This window comes from Stenella coeruleoalba (genome assembly GCF_951394435.1).
Source record: "Stenella coeruleoalba genome assembly, chromosome: 5".
Lineage (NCBI taxonomy): Eukaryota > Metazoa > Chordata > Mammalia > Artiodactyla > Delphinidae > Stenella > Stenella coeruleoalba.
In genome coordinates, this window is record NC_137150.1 from 10,803,005 (window position 1) to 10,829,274 (window position 26,270).

General features: G+C 37.8%; 1 protein-coding gene across 7 annotated transcripts in view; it reads left to right on the top strand.

The window, feature by feature from the left end:
* Positions 1-26,270, top strand: part of ANKRD28 (ankyrin repeat domain 28) — a 186,740-nt gene that overhangs the window by 154,470 nt on the left and 6,000 nt on the right. For all 7 annotated transcript variants that reach the window (XM_079923329.1, XM_079923328.1, XM_079923331.1 and 4 more), the window contains 14 exons: positions 711-851; positions 7,698-7,809; positions 8,695-8,721; positions 9,144-9,218; positions 12,302-12,503; positions 14,279-14,366; positions 14,599-14,716; positions 15,625-15,844; positions 20,655-20,742; positions 20,832-20,915; positions 21,689-21,834; positions 22,471-22,553; positions 22,997-23,079; positions 24,271-24,362. In XM_079923329.1, the coding sequence (XP_079779455.1) occupies positions 711-851; positions 7,698-7,809; positions 8,695-8,721; positions 9,144-9,218; positions 12,302-12,503; positions 14,279-14,366; positions 14,599-14,716; positions 15,625-15,844; positions 20,655-20,742; positions 20,832-20,915; positions 21,689-21,834; positions 22,471-22,553; positions 22,997-23,079; positions 24,271-24,362 (1,559 nt within the window). The remainder of the gene's footprint in view (positions 1-710; positions 852-7,697; positions 7,810-8,694; positions 8,722-9,143; positions 9,219-12,301; positions 12,504-14,278; positions 14,367-14,598; positions 14,717-15,624; positions 15,845-20,654; positions 20,743-20,831; positions 20,916-21,688; positions 21,835-22,470; positions 22,554-22,996; positions 23,080-24,270; positions 24,363-26,270) is intronic.

Below are 26,270 nucleotides of genomic sequence, written 5' to 3' on the forward strand. Positions count from 1 at the left end.
TTTTTAATGAAAGGTCATGGATAATCATAGCTTATTAATCTAAAGACAGAAACTCCTAAATTTAGTAATATTCTTTTTCATTTCAGTAACTGAGAAGAAGTAAGCTACAAATATTCCATCTCTAGAAATTAACAGTACTCTAAACTCTTCAAAATGATGAACAGCCTTCAAAACTATGCATTTTCTGCTTGAGGAATCTGATATTACTGTGCAGCTCTACCATATAGTTGATATATCAGCATTCTTTTTAATGCTTCTGTATTTTTCTTACTCTTTATTCCTCTACCGAAACAGGAACAGAAGCTGCTACCTATGAAACATCTCTATTAGTATAGGGGAAGCTTTGTTAAATGAAAGTTTTCTCAGATTGCTGATGGCATTAGGGAGGGAAAAAAAATAAGTTCTCAAGTTTTGGAGCAGAATATGAAGGATATCTGTAATTCACTCAAAAGACTGGAATTGTTACTGTCTGGGGACCATGAAATGATTTAATTGTGTTCCTGTCTTATTTTGTATTCTTAGAGGCTCTTTGCCATCTTAGTTTCTCCTCCAAGCTTTCTGTCTGGCCCTCCAAAAGACTTAGGTATATGGCAGAAATCAATCTCAGGCTTTCTATAAATATTTATAACTGGGTGGATCAACTGTGCTCTTGTTTACTGGTTTGTGTCCCTGACTTTTTTTTTTTTTTTTTAATTAACTTGGGCAAAAAGATCTCCACTGCACTATGCTGCTGCCAACTGCAACTACCAGTGCCTGTTTGCTCTTGTGGGCTCAGGAGCAAGTGTGAATGACCTTGATGAAAGAGGATGCACACCCTTGCACTATGCAGCTACGTCAGACACAGATGGCAAGTAAGTATCATGTGGTGAGAATGAAGGATTGTTTCTATCTGGCAGTTTTTATAGCAAATTTGTATTTCCTTTTTTGTACTTTTTATTATTGATTATCTTTCCCTGATGCTCTAGTAGAGAAAATAAGTTGTTTTCATAATTATTCCTAGTCATAGTTATTACCCACCTACTTCTACTCAGCAGCCTGCGTTATGAACTAATCGGGTAGAAGAAAGATCAAGGTCCCTTTTCATCCTCCCTTCCAAAAACACATCTTAATATCTATCACCTCCATGTTTTTTCCACCTGGCTTCTTAGAGGCAACAGTCTTGAGTATATCATAGGGAAAGGGAAAGAGGCAAGAGGTACACAGACAATGCCATCCGAAGATTGAGCAGAGATTGGGATGCCAGTATTCTTCAGAGGTAGAAAGTTCATATTTCTAAGGGATCCCTGTAAATTGGTATTCAAATAGGGAATAATTGAACTGGCAGAATCTGGCACATAGTTGGTACTGAATAGTGCTTAAATAAGTAAATTATATAGATAATGGAGTAGTGAGTAAATGTTGTCCAAGAATGACTTAATAAAATCAAAAGAATGAGAGATTTATAAATTCTTTCATAATTAATATTCACCCAAAGTTGATCAGACCCATTTATAGTACCTTAATGTATATTGCCTTCTTGGAAGAAAATGAACTCATTAGAGACAGAGAAGAAATCTTCAATGTCTGTGGTATTCCTCATGAGTCTGGGTCAGTGAAGGGTAGGAAAAACAAATAATGGTTTCTGGGGAAAGATTTTATAAAATATACTTCAAGGAAGTTGCATTTAACACAGAACTATTTCCTTGGTTTTTAATGTTTACTTTTTTACCTTCAAAATAAAAAGCATAATTTGATGGTATTACTCACAAATATTAATTTATTATAAATTCTGTAACTAATTTCAAATCCATTTCTATAAGTAACACTTCGTTATGTTGGATTTGTGTCTAAAATCCTAATCTTGAAAGCATTAGTAAAATATACTATCAGCCCTTTGTATCTACTGGTTTTGCATCTGCAGATTCAGAGGGTCGACTATATTCATTGTAGGGTTGTGTTCATTTATTATAAGGGACTTGAGGGTCCAAGTCTACGGTCTTTGGTATCCTCGAGTACTCTTGGAATCAGTCCCCCTTAGATACCGAAGGATGACCGTATTTTCTGTTTGGAGGAATATATCACTTTATACAATTTCATGTATACCAGAATAGTTAGATATAGATAGGTTTTGGGAGAAGCTAAGTTATTTGAAGTATGTTTTTGGATAGTAGAGCTTTAAAGAAAATCTCTGATAGAGACTTTGTAAATCAGAAAATATTTTGGTAAACTTGGGTAAGTAGATTATCCTCTGATTTATAAATTTTGTAATTTCAGGATTTGATTTATAGATTTTCCTAAAATAGATTATACCCCAAATGACTGTCACCATCAGAAGTCCTTTACCACTGTTCCCATAAACTGTTTATTGGGTACTGCCCAGCATGATCTAAGTAAACTCCACTGAGTTCATGTACACACAGACAGAGGTTACCCAGTGGTCCTCCTGCCCTTATACAATTACATTAAACCTGAATTCTTATGCAGGAGCAAAAGAATAACAATGTTCAACCTATACTGTTTGAGATTTGTGGTTTTATTTTAAGCCTGTCTACTTTTTCTTTAGAAGTATACTTAGTACTAAAGTGAATTAAATCGTTAGTTTTCTCACCTAATATAAACTGTTTTGAGCAATAGTCTAGAGCAGGGGTCCCTAAACCCTGGGCTGTGAACTGGTACTGGTCCGCGGCCTGTTAGGTGAGTGGCGAGCGAGTGAAGCTCATCTGCCGCTCCCCATCGCCCGCATTACCGCCTGGACCGTCCCCGCCACCCACTCGCCCCCCGATCCGTGGAAAAATTGTCTTTCGCAAAACCGGTCCCTGGTGCCAAAAAGGTTGGGGACCGCTGGTCTAGAGATACTTATTACTTAAACACTTAATTCTCAGTATGTCCACAAGCAACCTGGTGTACCAGAAAGAACATGAGCTTTATCCAAAAGACCCAGCTGAAATCATGGGGGCTTCATATTATACCTCTCTGAGCCTGAGCAAATAATTGTTAGGCAAAATCTTCTTTATCTGTAAAATTAGAATGAAGCGTACTTAGAATTGTGGGGAAAACTGAGGGCATGTGTATAAAAGAATCTAGCACTGTTTTTTGGAGCCTCTGTCTTATCTTTGAAGTATCAAAGTCCCAGAGGTCTTGTCTGATGCCATCATTTATTGCCTCAGTGATTTGTTCCCTGGGAACCTTCTGGAAACTATTCACTACAGTAACCATTTTAGGATACCAGAGGCATCCTTTCAGTAAGTGATTGTTTCGGAGGCTTAAATAGTAGAATTAAAGAGTTGGTTTATTTTTCTGAACTCCAAGGATTTAATTCCCAGGAATAGGTTGGATAATAAGAGAATCTGGAATAATTCTTTCTGCTGCCAAAGCCAGAGTGAAATATTTTCTAAAAGAAGAAACAAATTCCCCATGACTTCAAATACTGTTATTCAGTAATGTGTGTTTGTTGGTTTGTTTCTTTAATGATTGTTTAATAATGTCCTGTCAGCATCCCCAGGGAAAGTTGTATATACTTTGGGATTTTTGACACTCTGCCACCGGTTTTCTGCTGTTCAGAAGTGACATAAGTAATTGCAGTTCTACTCTGCCTTGTGTGCCTGTCTTTACTTGCAGTAAATGGAAAAATACATGAAATCGTTCCTACTCATTCTACTCATCCTGCTAGTCACCCCCATCATCCTGATGCTGACGTTCACTCTAGGCAGTCATGACTCAGCAAACAAATATATAGTTATTTTCACGGGAAAAACATACTAAATATATTAATTATTAACAAATAAAATCCTCTTTGCCATTTGAAGAAAAATAGGACTGGCTATGAGCATGATGGTGAGGACCTACCCCACGCCTGTGTGGTGTGTATAAGAGAAGGGGAAGGCTGGGGTTATTTATTGTGATTACATATAAGGAAGAAATCCTCCTCATGCCTTTTCTTCTGTGATAACTACCATTAACAGAAGTATTTCTATATGTTTATGTAGATCATTTCACATCCCTCACAGTGTAATCAGAGTTATGAACCTGGTACATGTCTGTCCATAGGCTTTTCTGTGTTCATATGGTTATATATACATGTGTTTATGAATGCATAGATATATTTCACCAAGGTACACTTTTATGGAGATAGATGTTCACAAAAATGGGATCATATTTTGACTTCTAATAGCATTGTTTATTTTTGTCTGTTTTGAACTTTATATAAATGGAATCATACAGTCTTTTGTTTGGAACTTTTATAATCCTTAGGTTTATTCCTAAGTATTTGATATTTTTATTGCCAAAATAAATCTATCTTTAAATTTCCTTTGTTGTGAAATAGAGAAATATATTTGACTTTTGTATACAACTTTGCATTCAGTAGCCTTGTTAAACCTGTTTTATGTATGCATGTAAGACAGAACTGGGTTTGATTCTGGCTCTGCCACTTGCTGTGAGACCTTGGGCAGGTTACTTAACCTCTCTGCACATTTCATCTGTCAAGTGGGAATAATAGTCTGACCTTAACTCATGGCCATATGAGGTACAGAATATCTGAATTGCTTAGAACAATACCTGACACATTGTAATCTTCCTGTAAGGATTAGTTGTATTTTTTTAAGCTATGCTTAATATCTTTTTTTGTCAATCAGACACTTGTATACCATGATTGGGGAGAGTAGAGTTAGGAGGGCCTCTGGTGACAATGCCACATCCTCTGCCCTGGGCCGAGTGGTCCTCTCCCAGGGCTCTGACCAGCCGTGGGACACATGAATTTGACTTAGTCTGAACCTGCACCAGAAAAAGTGGTAGGAGCCCATGGACGGTAGGGGAAGAGTAGGAGAAGTTTAAATAGTTTGAAAATCACTCTGATTTGAATTACATGCTTAATTGGGATGAGGATATTTGTCTAACAAATGAAGAAAACAAAATATGTAACAGTAAGTTTGGTTTATTACTTAGCCATTTAGCCATAAATATTCCTCCAGATTTTGCATACATGGTTTATTTTAGGGAAATAAGAGAAATTATAGAAAATCTTCGTTTCTTAATTTTCTGAGTTTTATAAAATGAGCGTGTGTTAATTTACAATGAGAAAAAAAATTTAAGATTGACTCTCTCCCCTCCACCTCATTTGCGAATCAAAAGTGAGGTTCAGATTTTCAAGATCAAGCAATTCTGTGGTTCAGAATTTTATAAACACCCAGGTTAAAGTGTCACTAACTCATTAACCCCTGTGCTGAAGCATTTGTAGCATAGAAAGAACACTTGAAGAAAAGACCCAAGGCCTAGTCCTTGCTTTGCCATATTCTAGCCACAAGATTAGGAGCAAGTCATTTAATTTTCCTGAATGTCAGTAATTTTTTTCATTTGTTAAAGGTAATACTTACAAAGTAGTCATGAAAATTCATATTGCTTAGCAAAATTTGAAAGGCGTGGCAATAGAAGTAATTTTATAATTATAAATCAACTCTTAGTCTTTGTTTTGTTATAGGAGACCAATCATCTAGTAATATGAAGGTAGACAAAGAAATAATGATTTGATAACTACTGCATGTATTATGGTTGAATTATTTCAAACCATTTAATGTTGTATACTTGCAACTAGTAAATATAAGTAGGGCTTTGAGACTTGCTCTCCTACTTCCGAAAGTAAACATGAACTTACCTACTTGTTTTGCTTTCCTTAAATAAGTCAGTTTTTTTTTTCCCCCAGTACTCATGTATCAGCAAGTTATCTTAAAATAGTTTGTTCCACTGATAGAATCTGCCTTGTGTTCAGGTCCCAGTAGGGAGAACTATTTCTGTTTTACCATTCACATCTAGAGAACTTGATTAAAGGTAAAAAGATGTGCCCTTGGGTGAAATGTTTCTGCCTTAAAGCAGTGAGACTGTCCTTCCAGGCCAGCAGGTCTTTCCTTCATCCCAGTGAGGATTGACCTGTGAGCTGGTACCTAAGCAGACTGTGGACAGAGTCTACACACTGCCTGAGATACTTCCTGGAGTGCCCTCAGAGCTAGTTTAGGAATACCGAGAAACACCAGGCTTGTTCCTTAGAGTCAGATTCGGGTGATGTCGTTCTATCATAGTGATATGCATTTCATCGTCACTGCATATAAATATCAAAATCCCACTTAAAAGGATGAACGTTTGCTACCATTAAGGATATTATAATAAATGTAGATTCTGTAAGTAATTCCTAAGAGATCTAAAGTACTTTAAGTAATTAGCATTAAAGAAATAAGGGTTGGCATTGCAAAGAATGGTCCTCATACATATATGATAGAGTTACTGGGTGATCAGTTACATCGCTCCATTGTTCCTTTCCACTTGTTCTTATAACTTCATTATGCTTTTGGAAACTTAACAAGTAGTATCTGATTATAGATTTCCCCCCTAGTGGTAGAGTTAGTAGTTATTTAGACATACTGCAATATTAGACAAATTATCACTGAATAATTATGGACTTGGAATTTGAACATGAATGGTTTTAGATTATTTAGTTGAATTCCTACTCCCATCTATCAAATGAATAAACAGAAGCCATTTCACCATAAAGGTGAAACGATTTGCCCAAGATCGTTGGTATCAAACTAACTCTCACAATAAATCTTTTAATTTCTAATTCAGTACTCTTTTTTTTTTTGCTACAGTAACATTTATCAGAATTATAACAAATTGTGAACCTTATAATCCTTTTATTTAAAAAAAATTTTTTTAACATCTTTATTGGAGTATAATTGCTTTACAATGGTTAGTTTCTGCTGTATAACAAAGTGAATCATCTATACGTATACATATATCCCCATATCTCTTCCCTCTTGCGTCTCCCTCCCACCCTCCCTATCCACCCCTCTAGGTGGTCACAAAGCACGGAGCTGATCTCCCTGTGCTGTGTGACTGCTTCCCACTAGCTATCTCTTTTACGTTTGGTGGTGTATGTATGTCCATGCCACTCTCTCACTTTGTCCCAGCTTACCCTTCCCCCTCCCCGTGTCCTCAAGTCCATTCTCTACATCTGCGTCTTTATTCCTGTCCTGCCCCTAGGTTCATCAGAACCATTTTTTTTTTAGATTCCACATATATGTGTTAGCATACGGTATTCGTTTTTCTCTTTCTACAATGAGGTATCACCTCACACCAGTCAGAATGGCCATCATCAAAAAATCTTACAGTCCTTTTAACATTACTTTCCTCATATTTTAATAGCACAGGAATAAAGTATTTCCCATGGGAAGGTCTTTCGTGTTACCTACATACCACTTTTACATCGTTCCCACACTTTTCATGTCTCTAATGCAAGATCCTTGAATTCTGACCTTGGTTTTGGGAGATATTTTTACATCCTTTCTTGAGCTTCCTAATGAGATACCATACTAACTGTGTATTCCAGAAAGATTGGATGCTCCCCGCCACTAAGAGTTTAATCCTGTCAAACGTTATTTGAGTCGACTAGCTGGTGCCATAAATATAGACTGTATACGAAACAGTCTTCAGGTATACTGAACTTGCTGCCAGACTGTGGATAAAGAAGATTCTCTTATGAACGTTTTGTTTGTACTTTTACGATACTTACAGTCAATATCATTTAAATGACAAATGTATGTAGTGTAGATGTGTTTATGATTTTTACATTACTCAAATGTAAGAAAAATTTCCAGTTTTGAGTTTGTCTCTGTTTTTATCATTGGTTAAACTGCAGGATTTAGAATTTTGAATGTATCTTACTCTAATAGGTGCCTGGAATACTTATTAAGAAATGATGCAAATCCAGGGATCCGGGACAAGCAAGGATACAATGCAGTTCATTATTCAGCTGCATATGGTCACCGTCTGTGTCTTCAGCTGGTAAGATTCCTGATTTCTTGTGGAAGGACCAATGTAAGTTTATATTCTAATAATGTAATGACAGTGAGAATAAATGAACCAAGAAACAAATGCCTTTTAACATTTTTAGAATCCCTATCCTTCCTAAATTCATACTTGCCTCACTAAGCTTTCTCTCATTCCCTTTTCCCTTTCACAGAGAAAGGAGGAAATTAGATCTCTGGAGAGGGCTCCCTTAGAGCCCCCCATCCAAGTAGCATTCACTGCCCCTGCCCCTTTAAATGTTTTCCGGAACGTTTTAAAGAACTGTAACTGTGTCATATGTGAGAAATACGTGTTTCTGTGAGAGGAAGCTTCCCCCTGTGTATTCAGGAATTCCGAAAGACCCAGTCTTCTGTCAGTCTCTCCTGACAAGGGAGACTCATCTCACCATTCACCCCACTTTGCCAAACCAAAGGGAGAGTAAAAGACAAGTTAAATGATTCTGAAGTGTGTAGCACATGCTTCACGTTAGAGGTTTCTTCATTTAGACCTACTTATAAATTATATTAACATTGGTTCCCTTAAAGGGGAAATAAAATTCAAGGAGGGTGGGTATAAAAGATAGAAAAAAGAGGTTGACATACTTAATATAGCATTTAGAACCCTGCTACAGAAGTAGTATTTCCTTAGTTTATTATGGTAGCTTTAGACTAAAATCTGAGACCCATGTGTATAGATTTGTGGTCTATTATATTGTACAATTGTTTATTTAAAAGACTTCATTTTTGGAGGCAAAGGAAGCACAAGTTCAGAATAGAATTTAACAAAGCCCTATGTAAATAGAGACATGTAGTTAACATTTATCTCTTTACTGTATATGACTGCTTCCTCAACTAAGTATTTTTATTTTAAATTTTATTTCAGATTGCAAGTGAAACTCCTTTAGATGTTGTAAGTATTAATTAGTCAGTTTTCCCCCTAATACTGAGTATTTAAATATTTGCTCTCATTAGAGCTGGAGCCTGTCTTACACATTCCTGGGAACAAAGATAGTGACAGAAATCATGTTTGCAGGGGGAGGGAAGGTTCTTACTTGGTGGTAATTAAATGGCATTTCTCTCAAACTCTAAGTTTATAGCCCTCTCTCAAAGCTCTTAGCATGTGGTCCTTACCACATTTTCAGGATAATCCATTCCATAAGGTTGCTGAATTTAGTTTTCATAATAATAATGGTCTGGGATTTTTAAATCCATATTCAAGTATCAGTTTATACTCTAAAATGAATTTGAACTTGGGGGAGGGGGACCAGGAATAACTGCTGTGGTATGTCTAAAAGTACCATTTCTGACACTTAAAATTCTTTTCTTTCTCAGTTAATGGAAACCTCGGGAACAGACATGCTGAGTGATTCAGACAATAGAGCAACAATAAGCCCTTTACACTTGGCTGTGAGTATTGCCTTCACAGCCAGCTTGATGGCTGATTTACTGAAAATGTCTCATATCTGTTTGTGTTGACTCAAACTAGTACCCAGAACTTTAGGTCCATATAATGATGATCATGGAGTTAAAACTGTAAGAACTTTCTTAACTCAGAGAATTCTTGAATGTACTTCTGTTTCGTTTGTTTGTTTGTCTTAAAAAAAAAGGTCGGGGAGGGGGGGGTGGTTGGGGGGAGGGGGTTTGAGCTTCCCCCAAGGCCTGCCCTAAGGAGAGAATATGCCTGAGATGTGAATTTTAAAATGACCCACCCTAGTGGAATGGCTTCTGACTTCTTAAGCAGACGATATAAGAACTGTAATTTCTGTGGTATTTCTAAAACTTTTTGCTTACTTTGTGATTTTGGGGTGCTAAGTTTGTGTTCACTGGTCCTTCACTTGCTCATGCTATAGGATTTAACTACATGGTCTGTAATGTTCCTTCTAGCTTCAGATGCCACTGAATTTTTCCTCTTAATGTTCATCACTAAGAGGAGGAGATTAAAAGAGAGTGTGACAGTTCTTTTAAGTCAAATATGGAAATGAATTACCTTAGGAAATTTCAAGCAGAGCCCAATCTAGTTCTTCCTGTGCTGAAAGAAGAATTTATCTTTGAAATAAAGCATGTTGTGGGGAGCTGGGGGACTTTGAGAATCAGGAGAATTGGGTACTGTCACTATTTGTGAGACCTCTGATTTTAAGTATAGTAAAATGCTTATAAGGGTCTCTACTTAGGTTAATGTGTATCACAAGTCCAGTGATCCATTTAATTGTTTATTCTCACATATACTATTATTTTTTATTTTAATATTCTCCTGGCATATTTTCTAACACTGACACATGTACACTGAATTTTCTGCTTTGTCTTTCTCCCCCTTTCTCCCCAGCAGTACTTCCTACCATGGTCTAAATAACTAAGAAGACATGCTGAAGCTTCCTTTTTCCTTGCCCTTTGGGTCTTTGGAAATACTGTCTACTCTCCCAGACTTGCATAATAAATAAGTCATCTGGAAGTGCAAAGCTAGCATGGAGAAAATAGCTATTTTACTATGGGTGGCAAGAAATGACGTCTGAGCAGATGACTAGGCAGTTCTTCCTGCATCATTATCATCATTCTTATAATAATAGCGCCTCATCTCTTGAACACTTACTAGGTGCCAGACTAAGGACTTTGCCAAGTTTTTGAATGCATTATCTCAAAAACTTCAGTTTTTTTAACTAGTTATTTTACTTCATGGCTATTGAGAATAGTGCTGTTATTAACATGGGTGTGCTAAATAGTGTTTTTAAGCTGAAATGGAAACAATTTTGTGATTTCATAATTAGGCTCAATGAAATGTGGTTATACCACCACTCTTGCATTTTGTACCCATCCCTAGGAGGTTTTTCAGAAATTACTGAAGTGATTTTTCTCCTTCCAAACTCTCCCAATCCAGGACGACTTGATGCAGTAAAAACACGCTGGCTTGAGGACTCAGGAAACTGGCCTTGGTCCTGCCTTCGCACATACTAGGCTTCTAAGCCTCTTGTCCCATCCAGTCAGAGCCATCGTGAGGGGAAGACTCCTGTGGCAGATTACCCTGGCTCTAGCCGTCCTTATTTTCCCTCTGCTTCTTTTTATACCACCTTCTGCATATACTGTGCCTCTCACAGTTCATTTTTAATAGCATAATTTTGTTGACCTGGTATTGAGGAACAAGGTTAGATGTGATCCTCAGACAGTAGAGCTCAGAGATCTCCAGTCACTTTAACCTTTGAGGGAGTCAGAAACATCAAGAGGTCAGTAAGGCCCAGAGCAGCTTCACCTCCTGCTGGTGCTTTCTGACATTTCCCACAAGAAGTGGTTTTATAGCCCTTTGGTACATTGCGGGGCCCTCTTTTTTTTTTTTTGCGGTACGCTGGCCTCTCACTGTTGTGGCCTCTCCCGTTGCGGAGCACAGGCTCAGCGGCCATGGCTCACGGGCCCAGCCGCTCCGCGGCATGTGAGATCTTCCCGGACCGGGACACGATCCCGTGTCCCCTGCATCGGCAGGCAGACTCTCAACCACTGCGCCACCAGGGAGGCCTTGCAGGGCCCTCTTTCTAGCTGAGTATCTCTTTTTAGAAGCAGGTGACATTTAGCACAAATATGGTAGAATTTTATATTTTTCAATTCCCTAATGAAAAGTTCACATGTGATCATTTACAGTTTGCCTGTATGTGCTAAGCTGCAGGGCTGAAAGGTATCAGAAAATGACTTGTCCCTTAGCTAAAAGGGGTGGCATGAGTGAACCAGAGGAGACATTCCTTCCCCATCAGAACTGTGTCGTTATTGCCTTATGTCCTGCTCAGCATCTAGTCCAATAAGAGTAATAGATGTTCAGTTGACATGTTGGTTTTTGAAATGAATTCTCTGGAAAGCAGACTGTGTAAAGAAGGGGATTTCAGTCAGTCGGGTTTCAAACAAATCTCTCAATCTTCTTGCTCTGCTGTACTGCTAGGACAGTGTGTAGCACATGGCAGTTTTTCAAGCAGGGCTCAGCCTAAATATTTTTGAAAAGAAATGTTTATTTTTGAGATGGCACGTTATGGGATGGAGTAGTCATTTTAATTTGAGAAATCAGAAGGCTCAAGTACTAGCTGAACTTCAGTTGCAACTATATCTATGATTTAAGTGTAGTAACACTTTATCGGGGAGTGAAGGGGGGGCACTGAACTGTGATGAAGAACACGGGCTCTGGAATCATAGACTTAGAGTGAAAGCTTTCATTGAACCCATGTCACACATCATTGAATGTCTGCCATGAACCAGACATTGTATACTCGTGAAAAGATCACCTGTCATTTGAACTTTTATTATTTGTGGAATACCCATTCCCTAACACTGTAGCCTACTAATTGATTATTAGAAAAATTTGTAGGTAACTTTCTGAATTATCAATACAGAAGTTTTAGATTATCTCAAATATAATGATGTAAGACAAGTTTGCTTACTACTCCCTTTATGTTTTCTAGGGTTTCTAAGAAGTCAGTCTAAATATGTATTTTTTAATTTATATTTTTATTTATTCCCAGGCCTATCATGGTCACCATCAAGCACTAGAAGTGTTAGTACAGTCTTTGTTAGATCTTGATGTGAGAAACAGTAGTGGAAGAACACCCTTGGACCTTGCAGCATTTAAGGGCCATGTAGAATGTGTGGATGTTCTCATTAATCAGGGAGCCTCAATCTTAGTCAAAGATTACATTTTGAAGAGAACACCTATACATGCAGCAGGTATGTCAAAGACTGTGAATGATTTTATTTACCACTTTCCATCTAATGCTCTTCTTTTTCAATTTCTTGTATATTATACTCCTGGTAATTGTTTTAACAATTTTGACTTTAACAGTTCTAATGATTCTACTCTCAGGGGAAAACCAACAGCAAGATTATAATCACTTTAAAAAAATATCTACCTTAGAAATCGGATTTATATAATAGTCTAACTTCTGAAGTACTTTATCAACAAAAAAAATACAATTTTTTTTTACTGCTTTTTGATGGAAATTCTTTTGGGTTGGTATGTGCTTTCATTTAATAACTGATAAACATTTTACTTACTGTACCAGGGTACTGCATTAAACATTTAATCAGACAGGAATACAGAGTGCCTGCTATGCAAGAACTACTCCGTGGAGTGTTTTGTGATGTTGTAGATGTGTGAAAATGCAAAGCTACATAACAATGCCACTGTGATGACTCAGTACCCGCTGTGTCACTAGCAGATGCAGATTCACAACTCTCTACAGGAATTACTACAAGGCAGTATTAATTTTAAATAATGAATTCAAGACTGGTATATGTGAAGAAATCCTAGCCAAGTATTTGTCTCATCCCCCGTAGGCCATCTTCGTATGGTTAGATTCATTTCACTTAGTCTGTTTTTATAGGGTGATCCTTAAAATGGATCCATTTGAATGTAGGTCTGGGACTTTGCTTCTGGTCATTTGGAAAACTTACATTTTAGAAGACTATAGGTAACACCCACTGTTGCTCCAGAGCAGCCTTTCAGAAACTATCAGATAATCAAGCAGGGCTCAAAGAAAAAAATTTTAATAATGGATTAAAAGTTCTAATAAGGATATGTATATAAACTGCTATATGGTAAAAACAAGAAGTCAAAATGCTATCATTTTCTGTTACCTTATTCTGAAAAAGAGTGACGTTGTATATTATTCTGCAACTTGAAACATTATATTGTAAGCACATTATTTGCAGAGCTAATTTAAAGCTTTCATGGAGTGTTTGCACTCTTAATAGATAAATATTGAACCAAGACACTAGTAAGTCCCTCAGAAGTGGCTGACCAATGCCATATAATTCATAAGTCCTACCCACTGAAAGAGTTACAGGTTACTGTTAGCACCCACCTCTTCAATAAATGCAAGCCTTGGTTAGAACCAGGATGCCTTTCAAATTTGGAGACCTGCTGGGGAGCATCTTACTCTTAAATCATAGAAAGGACATTGGTTCTGGATGTGAGCCAGTCCTTTCCCACAGGGATCTTATGCCTGATGCTTTGGGTGTTGAGCTTAGACGATACGAATACTCATCAGTAGCTGCTGTGTACTGAGTATCCGTGAATCCAGTTTAAAAAAAAAATGATGGGCCAAACAGAATTTCCTTGAAGTATCCCCAAGGATCACATCTAAAATCAAGAAAGAAGGAGGACTTTCACTATCAGGAATAAAAATATTTCCCAGACGTCCTCCAGACTTCTTAACATTTCAGTGGGCAGAACTTGAAACCAGTCATTGGCAAAGGAGAATGGGGTTGATGTGATTGACTTGTCTGATCATGATTTCATCCCTTGGCTGGAGGCAGGCTGCCCTTCCTGACCACATTGGCACCACCAGAGAGCTAAATAAAATGAGCATTTTCTTTCTTGCCTGTTAAGTTCAATGAATATTCCAAAATTATATCTAGCAAATGTGGTTTAAGATGGACATTTTCTATTTTATCATTTTATAGATATATAATTGCTGAAATTTTTGAATATCACTTTACAGCAACAAATGGTCATTCGGAATGCTTACGGCTACTAATAGGAAATGCAGAACCACAGAATGCAGTAGATATTCAAGATGGAAATGGACAGTAAGTTTTACTAATTTTTAAATTAGTTTTAGGATGTTTGTTAATCTTCATACCTTTGCCCCCCTATTTTAGTAAGTCTGTCATAGTGTGTAACTGAGTAACATCAAATACAGTTTTTTAAGTATACTTTAAAGTTGCATCACAGAAAGACATGTTTAGAAGGCAGGCCAACACAGTGTATTTTCATGGATGAAGTCTCGGTGGTGACGGAGCTGCTCCTGTTGTTACCTAGGACTCCTCTGATGCTCTCTGTGCTCAACGGGCACACGGACTGTGTCTACTCACTGCTGAACAAAGGAGCAAACGTAGATGCCAAAGATAAATGGGGAAGGACGGCACTGCACAGAGGGGTAAGCAGAAGTGTTCTCGCTTCCTTGCTGAAAGTTTTTATGACCTCATTTTACCTAAAACTGAACTAGGCTGTGTTTATATTTTTCTTCATTTAATTTTTACCAAATAATCTTTACTGTTTCTTTCACTATCTTAGTTTTTGAACTCTAATTTTTAACACCACAAAACACAACTTAATCCAGAGAAGAATAATGTTGGAACAGAATTTTTAAATCTTAGGGGCCTTCCCTGGTGGCGCAGTGGTTGGGAATCGCCTGCCAGTGCGGGGGTCACGGGTTTGACCCCTGGTCCGGGAGGATCCCACGTGCCTCAGATCAGCTAAGCCCATGCACCACAACTGCTGAGCCTGCACTCTAGAGCTCACGAGCCACAAATACTGAGCCTGTGTGCCATGGCTGCTGGGGCCTGGGTGCCTGGGGCCTGTTTTCCACAATGAGAAGCCTGCGCACCGCAGCAAGGAATGGCCCCTGCTCACCGTGGCTGGAGGGAGCCTGCGCGCAGCGACGAGGACCCAGCACAGCCAAAAATTAATTAATTAATTAATTTAAAAAAAATTTTATAACCCTAAAGCCTTGAGTAGAATTGATGTCAGTTTTACTTTTTCCCATTATCACAACTATTTTCTTATACATTTTTGTCTTAATTTTTTCACCTTTGAAATATTTTTTTGTTGAACTAGAAGTCCCATTATTCCTGGTTTTCATATTTACTTTTATTTTGACAAGGTCACTGCTTTAAATTTTTAAGCCACTTTGAGTAAAAATACTGGGTTACTCAAAATATGATAAATGCCTTGATTGGTGGGAGGACATGGGGAATATGGACTTTAAAATTCGTAATTAGCTATAATTGGCATGGAGTGCCCAACATAGTGTATTCAGCTACATGCAAATAATTTTTCTTTCAGGCAGTCACAGGCCATGAAGAGTGTGTAGATGCATTGCTTCAACATGGTGCTAAGTGCTTATTACGAGATAGCAGGGGCCGGACACCAATACACTTGTCAGCTGCCTGTGGACACATTGGTGTTCTCGGAGCTCTTCTGCAGTCAGCAGCATCTATGGATGCAAATCCAGCCATGGCGGACAATCATGGATACACGGCGCTTCACTGGGCTTGCTACAACGGTTAAGTACACAGACACAGACCCACGTTACCTGCCCGTTATGTACCACAGAGAGACAACTAACTGACACATTCTGACTTCCATGAGAATGATATATTAAGAATAACCTACCATGTAGTTATAGCTTACTCCAGTGCCTTGTCGTGCTAAAGCCAAGATGCTGGTTGTCACAGATGTTTTGAGATAAGCAGTCACTAAGTTTAAAAGGTTTTTAGACTTTTGCTTCAATAAGTATTTTGCATTTTTAAGATACTTTTATAATATTAATTACTTTTATAACATTATTAATATTATTTGTTATTAATATACTTTTATTATTTCCAATGTCTTTTATATAGTTATGCTTGTATTTTTATTATATTTTTCTTTCTAAATGTACTTGTTATTAGGGGAAAAATGACAAAGGTAAGAGAAACAGTGAACATGTATCATATTCTAGACTGAAATCTGTGTATGTTTTCTGAGCACGTTGCAAGTTAAGATCCTTATATCAACAGTAACATGTATGTTCAACATTTTAAGGGAATAAAATCCTGGTAGAATAAATCACGGAAGTAGAAACTAGAAACTTGGACACTTTTGTGGTTAAGTGAACTTGGCTGCATGATTATAACAGACTTACTTTTAGCTTCCTGGAGACTAACCGTCACAGTTAGTCCTTTTACAGGTAGACTCATTAAAGGTCAATCAGAGAAGTATAAAGCTATTTTTAAATGATAGATGTGAAAAATGGGATTTGGCTTTTGAAATGTCACTAAAATAATGTAAGTAACAGAGCATATTGAAGATTTGATCATCTTAGAAAACATTTGGGTACGTTATATGCAGTGTTAAAACATCAGTCCTGCCTAAGTGTATGCTTAGGGCTTTATCAGGGATGTGAGGGGTTTTTTATTTGTTTTGAATTTCAGTGTAGCATTCAGGTTATTGTTAGTTGTAATAGCATATCTACAAAACTAGTTGACAGTTCTAACAACTTTCCCTCAAAATGTACAGAAAATAGAAATTGCCTCTTTATATAATATCCACTTGCTTAAAAAAATAAGCATAGTGGCTGTTATAAAATTCAGCTGACTGCCTTGCCAGAGAGGAGGTTTCTATCTTTCTGTAATACACTTTTTGATGTGGTTCTTTTACTGGGAGCCATTTTGACAAATAATTGTTGAGTTGTGGTAAAAGAGGAGAAATCTGAATCTTGCAAAATTATAGTTTAAACATTTTCGTAAGCATTTTCTAGATAACAGTATTTTGATTTTCATATTAATTCTTGTATCAGAATTGAGAGCTCTATTCTTTTGCTCTGAGAAAGCTTTGATGTCTTCTTGAGGATTGACCTGTGGCTACATTTGGTCATTTTGCAACTCTGAGTACTGATGGTGCCATAGAAAACTTGAATAGTGAAATATATTGCTAATTCAGAAGCTTGGTTTAGTCAGTTTCATATGTTACTACCTCAGATCCTTAGCCAGAACAGTTTTGAAAACTACAAAACCTTTGGATTTCAACTCTTCTTCCTTTTTCAACTCACTAAAGTTGGTATTTAATGAATATAGCAAAGTTGTCCAAGATAAATCCTAAGTCAAAGAAGATACTGTATTTTGCCATTGAAATTGGTTTGTCTTTATAATGTAACTTGACATCTTACAAGTATAAGGAGAACCAAGCAGTAGGAAAACATCCACAGATAAAACTATTTTGAAACAGACTTTTATTGGTGCTTTTTTTTTTTTTAAGTCAGTGAGAATTAACCATTGGAAAAATCACACAGTAAGGTAGTTTTCCTCAGGTAGAGCATTTAGTTGTAAAAATACTGCTGTAACTGTCCTTTGGAGAGTTGCTATTTATTATAACATTCCTACCACGTCTTTCCGGAGAACACGGTTTTCCTAAAGTGAGTTTCTTACTCCATCACTGCTGAATTTAGACTCTCTGAGCACGTTGTGTACAAGACACAAAATTTTGCACAAACTACGTGCCTGGTTGCCATTTAAAGATCATAGCAGATGTGTCTAATTTCCAGACTGTAGCAAAATTGGTGATGATTCTGAATTGAGCTGGAAGGAATTAAATGTGTGTTGGCTATATGTACAGACTGTACAGGCAGTGTAAAATTAATACCATATTTACAGCCAAAAGCCTATTTTATAATTTGGCATTCTGAGAGTAGAATATGTAAAATAGTTTTACTTTGACTAGTAATTATTGTACGGCTAAAAAAAAAATTGGAAGCACTCCAACAGGATAGAAAACAACCTTTCTCTCAAAATTAAAATGGAATGATGGCAAAGCTTTAGAAGAGAACTGGTTATACATACCCAACTTTAAAGTTCAGATTTCCAGTTTATGGAGTCATTCAATCACAGAACTAAGAATACTTCCATGATCTCATATGTTCCTTTTAAAAATGTATCAATTTTTACGAAGCTATAAGCATCTTCAGAATATCCCTCTAAAACATGAAGAGACCAGTTTTATCCTATATACTTTTATAAACCAGGACACAAAGTGAAGAAATTTTCAGCTTGACATGACCCCAGTAATGACTGCTGAATCCAGAGCCCCGGGACTCCCTTTTGCCATCCACAGTCTACGCAGACAGTGATTCTCACATCTTTCAGTCTCAGGACCTGTGGCTTATAGCTGTTAGTATTTACTGTATTGGAAATTAGGACTGAGAAATTTAAGGATATTTATTAATTTATTTTAAAATAATAATAAATCCATTACATGTTAATATAAATAGCATTTTTATGAAAAAAACTATTTTTCAAAAAAATATTAATAGAGTGGCACATTGCTTTGATGGCTTGTTAAAGAAAAGAATAATTTGCAGTATCACCCAGCAGCTCCCTAGCCCACACCTTGAGAACTGCTATCTCAGGAAAATAGGAGGCTCTCAAATCAATACTGGACAACTTTCCTTGGTTACTTCTTGGCCATGAGTTAACATTTGGAGAGGGAGAATTGAAGCAGGGTTTCCCACCCTCAGCACTGTTGACCTTTGAGGCCAGATAATCCTTCGTTGTGAGTGACTCGTGTGCATGCAAGAGGTTTAACAGCAGCCCTGGCTTCTACCGACTAGATGCCATAGCCCTTCCCTACCCCATCCCCAGCTGTGATAAGCAAACATGTCTCTAGACATGGCCAAATGTCCCCTGAGGGCTAAAATTGCCCCTGTTGAGAATCAGGATGAAAGAACTGACAGATGATGGAACGTAACCATAGGTTTCCTAAAACATACTTTCTTTTCCTGCTAAAAACAATTATAGGATAAAAATTAAGATGAACTATTGTTTGAGAATGTTAGAGTAATTAAAAAAAAGAGCATCACTTTGTTAGCCAGATGTTAAGCCATGGAAGTAAAGAGCCTGTTTAAGAATCTAATTTATTCCTAATGCACATCCCAAATGACTAACGAAATAAAAGAAGCAACATTTCATTTTCTGCCATTAATACAGCAGTGGGGGTACTTTTACTAAAACTCTGGCTTTGAAAATTGGATTAAGAAAATCTGAGGTTTGAAAATCTGAGGTTTTCCCCTGTTTTCAAAGTTGCTATTAAAAACTGTGGGCCTGATACCTATTAGTAATCAATATACTTGACCTTTAACCCAGCAAGATCATTTCCAGAAAATTGTTCCTAGAAATAAATACTTTTTAAGTACTGGAACATTTACAACATTGTTGATAATATCACAAAGAAAAACTAGCAGTCACCTCAAAACCAATAATTAGAGATTAAATCCTTTATGATACATTCTGATACTGTGAAGTTTTTCCAAACATTCAACAATAGGATGTCTGTACATGCTAGTGTGGGAAGATACATAGTTTTTAAAGTAAAAAACAAGTTGCAGAACAGAACATCCCAATTGTGTAAAAAATTTTTAAAAAGGAAGTGTGTGTTTATGTGCATGTAGTTGTATATGCCTAAAAATTTTTTGGAACTCTAAGGTAATAATGGTCACTAGTGGTCACTAGAGAGTGGAACTGGGGAATGGGGTGGGGACAGGGACATGTACTTTTTTCCTTCTGAACGCTTCGATAGAATTTGAGATTTTACCATTAACTCCTTAGTAGAGCCAGAAAATATTCAAATTTTGAAGTTAATTATGCTGCATAAACATATATTATTTTGAAAGTTATACTATGCTATATAGATAGGACATTTTAAAAAATAATGCCCAAATAGCTCTAACTGGTCACCATAGAAAAGAATAATGAGACTAATTTTTTTCCCCCACAAAGTAAATATTTGTCATGTCCATAATAAACTGATATTGGACTTCCCTGGTGGTGCAGTGGTTAAGAATCCACCTGCCAATGCAGGGGACACGGGTTCGAGCCCTGGTCCGGGAAGACCCCACATACCATGGAGCAGCTAAGCCCATGTGCCACAACTACTGAGCCCATGCACCGTAACTACTGAAGCCTGTGAGCCTAGAGCCTGTGCTCTGCAACAAGAGAAGGCACCGCAATGAGAAGCCCATGCACCAGCCACAATGAAGAGTAGCCATCGCTCGCCACAACTAGAGAAAGCCCATGCACAGCAACAAAGACCCAACACAGCCAAAACACACACACACAAATAATAGTAAACTGATATTAAATTATCGTAAGAAGCTGCTGTACTTTAGGTCCTGAGGTTGTACATTGAATTCCAAAGTGCCTAAAAATGTGATGTTTAATGGGTTCAGGGAACTGATTACTTATAGTCCATGTAAAGCCTTATCTGTAGGGATATGTTGGTGTGTATGGGCACCTCAGTATCTTTTTTGGATTTTAATATCTGATCCTCATTTACTTATTTAGGTCACGAGACATGTGTAGAACTCCTTTTAGAACAGGACGTTTTCCAGAAAACGGAAGGAAATGCTTTCAGTCCATTGCATTGTGCTGTGTAAGTAAAGGCAGAATGAATCGGATTTGGTTTGAGTGGTTGAGAAATACACCATGGCTGTGGGAGTGATCACCTTGTTACCTTCACAGGATAAATGACAACGAAGGTGCTGCTGAGATGTTAATTGACACGTTAGGCGCCAGCAGTGTGAACGCCACAGATTCAAAAGGAAGGTAGGAAGTCAACCATGTAGGAAATTTTAACTACTAGATTAGTGTGGAAGAATTTAAAGAGACCCCATTATTAACTAAAAGTTGATTTTATATTTACAAGTATAAATTGTTACAAAATCCTAATTACATTCTCATTATAAAAGGCTTTTCTACCATGACTTTTAGCCAGTCTTCCTGGCTAAAAGATTTCCCTTTTTAAAGAAGATGTGTGTTGGGGCTTCCCTGGTGGCGCAGTGGTTGAGAGTCCACCTGCCAATGCAGGGGACACGGGTTCGTGCCCCGGTCCGGGAGGATCCCACATGCCGCGGAGCGGCTGGGCCCGTGAGCCATGGCCGCTGAGCCTGCGCATCCGGAGCCTGTGCTCCACAACGGGAGAGGCCACAACAGTGAGAGGCCTGCGTACCGCAAAAAAAAAAAAAAAAAGATGTGTTTGTTACCCAATGACTCTTTTTAGTAAAGTTAACAGATTTCTAAATAGGAAGAGTCCAGCTTTTGTAATAGATGGCAGTATTTGGGTCAGGATTTATTTCTTTCAGAATTTCCTTTAATGATGTAATTTTTTTGGCAATTTCATAATTTATACTAGTTTAATTAAGGGACTTCTATATTATCAGAAACACAAATTTTTGTGGCAGGAGTTAGTAAGCTCCCCCCTTTAAGCCTGTTTGTATCCAAGCAATGCCTAGTATGTAAACCCTTGAAAATTGCTTTCATAAATTAAAGAGTATACAGTGCACGGATTTAGTCCAGTCTTCCCATTTCTCTGTGTGCAGAACTCCTCTCCACGCGGCCGCCTTCACAGACCATGTAGAGTGTTTGCAGCTGCTACTCAGCCATAATGCTCATGTCAACTCTGTGGACTTCTCTGGGAAAACACCTCTCATGATGGCTGCAGAAAACGGACAGACAAATACAGTCGGTAAAAAAACTGCTTAAGGCTTTTACTATTCTAAGTGTGGATATTGCTTATGTATAATGTAGCTCCCATCTGACTCTAGTTCACTGAATTTTGCATTAGTTATCTCACCGCTTCTGAGATTTAAAACCTTTTACTTGCTTATACCCACGTTTTCATTTAGGCCCACAGTATTTCCATTTGCCCTTACTGATTGAATAGTGACGTTAGCAGGCAGTGTTAGGATAGTGGTTAAGAACCCTGGCTCTGGAGTCAGATCGAATGTGGTTCTAGATCTGCCAACTAAGCAACCTCATGCCTCAATATTTTCATCTATAAAGTGAAAAAAATAACAGTATCTACTTTGTTAGGGTTGTTTTGAGGGGTAAATAAGTTACTATAAATGCAGAACACTTAAAACAGTCTTTGAAATTTAGTAAGACCTCACAAAAGGAATGTTAGTTGCTGTTGTTCTTGTCTGTTACTTATACAACAGTATAAAAATATGGTATAGACCTTTATATTACAGTGTGTTTTTTGCACTTAAGGTTTTGCTAGAGGGATATTTTTCCTTTCTGTCTTCATTTCTCTACAGTGAGTTATTAGTAATCTGAGGTGTATGTTCATAAGCAAAAGAGTTGATACAATTTTTCCTCCCAGAGATGCTGGTCAGCAGTGCTAGTGCAGATCTGACTTTACAAGATAACAGTAAAAACACCGCCCTCCATTTGGCTTGCAGCAAGGTAGGTACACATCTTAAGGATATATTTTCATTGTTAATATCAACAGTGGCATTTAAAGTTTTTCCACTTAACTAAAATGCACAGAGCTAGGGACCAAACCTCTCTAATAATCACTGACATCAGATTTCTTGGGAAAAAATACTGATGTGTTAAGCACCGTGGTATATGAAAGTTTCCAGTAAGCCAAGTAAGTTTTGGACCACAAGCCTAAACGTAATGATTGTCTTTCTCTAATCTCTCTGATCTTCAATATTCCTGTCCTCTTCTGTAACCCCATTACACCAACACATGTTTGGGCAAATATTTAAGGCATTAGCCAAGAAAATGCATGGCATATGTATGGTGATGTATATGTTACATGGACTAGGGTTGGGGTGTATTGAGTGTATAAATTTATCTTTAATGGTGCTGAAGTTTTTAAGAGTTATTTGCCATAATTTTAGGGTCATGAAACTAGTGCCTTGTTAATACTGGAAAAGATAACAGATAGAAACCTCATCAATGCAACCAATGCAGCTTTGCAAACGTGAGTACTTTCAGTGTCTAGTGTAAACCTTGTGACCTATAATTATAAAAATGATTAATGGGGTTCTTTTTTAACATGGGACCATTGGAATCAGTCTATCACAGAAGCAGTTAAAAAATAAGGAACAGTTCTTATAAGTGACAAAACTCATTTCTAAAATCATCATAATTAAAAGGCATATTACTAAAAAAGCTTTTGAATTGAAATGTGTTGTTTCTCAGTCCAGTTTTATGGAGGAAAGTAATACTGTTCTGTGTATTTTATGGCAACCAACTGGAATAATACATTATTTGACACTAGCAGTAAATGAGGCAAAAAGTTTTATACGTGTCTGTGAGCTAGAGAGATTTCAGAAATAATCAAGTTCTAATTGTGAACCGCCAGCCTCCAGGTGACTCATTAAATCCTGGATCAGTGTCTCCCATTGTCCTCTCTCCATTTTCATTTGCTATTCTACTTTGAGACTTAGTAAAGAGAAAAACCTTATAATACTGGTTTCCATTCATGTATCAGTCAGATCCCTTAAGGGTCCAAAAATGAGTCATGGAACCTGTAAACTGTTTTCAGAGCCTGTTGGAATTTGTGCTGTTGCAATTTACAGTTTTTATTGTATATTCTATTATACGTGTTTGCCAACCACATTTCTTAAAACAACTTAAGAAGGCAGTTTATCAGTATCCATTCAACAATATCTGCTCCACTGCCCTTACCCCCACCCAGTCCCAGAGAATTTCTAGTTTACTTTCTTCTTCTATGGATTTGCCTTTTTAGGTGCTTCATATAAGTGGAATCATACAACAGTTGTCTTTTTGTATCTGGCTATTATATATAATGCTAAATAAACATTGGTATACAGAAAAAAAAAACAAGGCAGTTTAGTTAGTAAAATCTCTTCAAACATTGAGTCTTGAAGGAAACTCACAAAAGGGTTTGGTGAAGGTGGAAACCTGTTGATGGGCCTAGTGCTGAGCTCAGGTGCATGACGAGGCCTGACAGTGCACTGCACACTGGCTCTGCCGTGGCCTGCTCCCATCTTCATTGCTGTCAGGACCACGGGCCTCCAGTTTGCATCTCTAGATCTGCACAGCCAAGCAAAAATGGTCTTCAACAACCAGGATAGAGAGAGTGAACGAGCACTCACACACATGGGCGTGCACACATGTACATGTACACATATTTTTTTCCCTCCAGACCTCTGCATGTTGCTGCCCGAAATGGGCTAACAATGGTGGTTCAAGAACTTTTGGGGAAAGGAGCAAGTGTGCTTGCAGTAGATGAAAATGGTAAGTAGCTTCTGTGATCTCTTTCCTTAACCTGTTAGAAGCTTTCATCTTTCGATGATCCATATTTGAAGTAAAGTAGACTTGGATATTTTTTATTGGTCAAAGAGAAGAGCTGAAGTTAATACTGACTAGAACTTATACTTTGTGGCAAAGGGAATAAGGGCAAGAGAAGCAGGAAAAGTCCATCTAACAGGTGAACTTCTGAGTTTCATGTATTTATTAAATCAGAGTTAGGGTTTACTAACTTTGGTTTAGTTATCTTAGTATTCAAAGAATTTGTTCTGTCAACAAATATTTATCAAGGCCCTTACTTAAATGCCAGGTTTTGTCTAAAGCTAATCTTCCCACTTATGCACTAGGTCCTATCCTCTTTTGCATACTTGAGACTGTCACTTTAGCAATTCTTTGCTTTCGTGTCCTGTAATGATGACTTTTTTGTAGGAATCTTTCTAGATTACTCCCATCAGCATAAAAACGTTATTTCTCTCATCTTAAAAAATCTCTCATTGCTCCCACTGCTCCTACCAGCTGTTGCCATATTTCTCTGTTCCCCTTTGCAACACAGTTACTCAAAAGTTGGCTCTCCCTCTGTCTCCACTTCCCCTTTTTCTTGCTCTTGTGAATCCCCCCTGGTCAGGCTGTTACTGCCACCGCACTACAGAACGGTTCTCAGCAAGGTCACCAGTGACCACTGCAATGCTAAGAGTCACCTCTCCTTTCACTTGACACATCAGAATTTCACACAACTGATTATTCCTTCTTTAAAAATAAGAAAAGGCTTTTAATGTGGAATTGAAAACATATGTGAATAAGGGATGTGAAGGTTGCGATTTACCATAGCTAGTGTCCGCTGTTCCCCCTCAAAATCTCCATACTTTCCATTGTGCTGCACACTGTTCCCGGGATCAGTAGGTACAGATCTTTCAGGGCAGGATAAGAGGGAGAGTCGGAGAGAATACATATGATTTGATTATAATATCCTTCTTTAGGATATTCTTCTTTTTGTTGTTTATTTTATTTTATTCATTTTATTTTTGGCTATGTTGGGTCTTTGTTGCTGTGAGCAGGCTTTCTCTAGTTGCGGCGAGCGGGGGCTACTCTTTGTTGTGGTGTGTGGGCTTCTCATTGCGGTGGCGTCTCTTGCGGGGCATGGGGGCTTCAGTAGTTGTGGCACGTGGTCTCAGTAGTTGTGGCTTGCGGGCTCTAGAGCGCTGGCTCCGTAGTTGTGGTGCACAGGCTTAGTTGCTCCGCAGCATGTGGGATCTTCCCAGACCACGGCTTGAACCCATGTCCCCTGCATTGGCAGGCGGATTGTTACCACTGCACTACCAGGGAGGTCCCTAGGACATTCTTCATTCACAAATGCCTGGTTCCTTGAATTGATAACCAGGTGAGGATTTGTAACTCACTACTTTGTTGGTTAGATTAAATAACCAGATTTACTGGAACTGAAAATTTTTTGTTTATTTTTTATTTTACTCATTTCTTATTGAGGTATAACTGACATATGACATACAGTATTATATTAGTTTCAGGTGTATCCCTTTTTCTGGATAAACTTTCTTTACTTGGCTTTCAGGACTCCACATTTTCTTAGTTTTCCTCCTACAGTACTAGTTATAATTTCTTGCGCTATCCCCAGCTTGTTAATATTGGAGGGCTCTCGGACTTAGTACTCAGTTCTTTTTGCTTTCCCTACCTACATTCACTCCCTGGGTGACCTCATCCAGTCCTTTGGTTCTAAACACTACCTCTGTGCTGAGAATTCCTAAATTTCTGTCTCCAGCTGCCTAATAGACAGTGGATGTCTAGTGCACATGTCCAGAACTGAACTGATGGGCCTTTCTCTCCCCCTCTGCCAAGCCTGCTGTGCCCACAGCCACCCTTGGCTCAGCTGGTGGCCGTTTC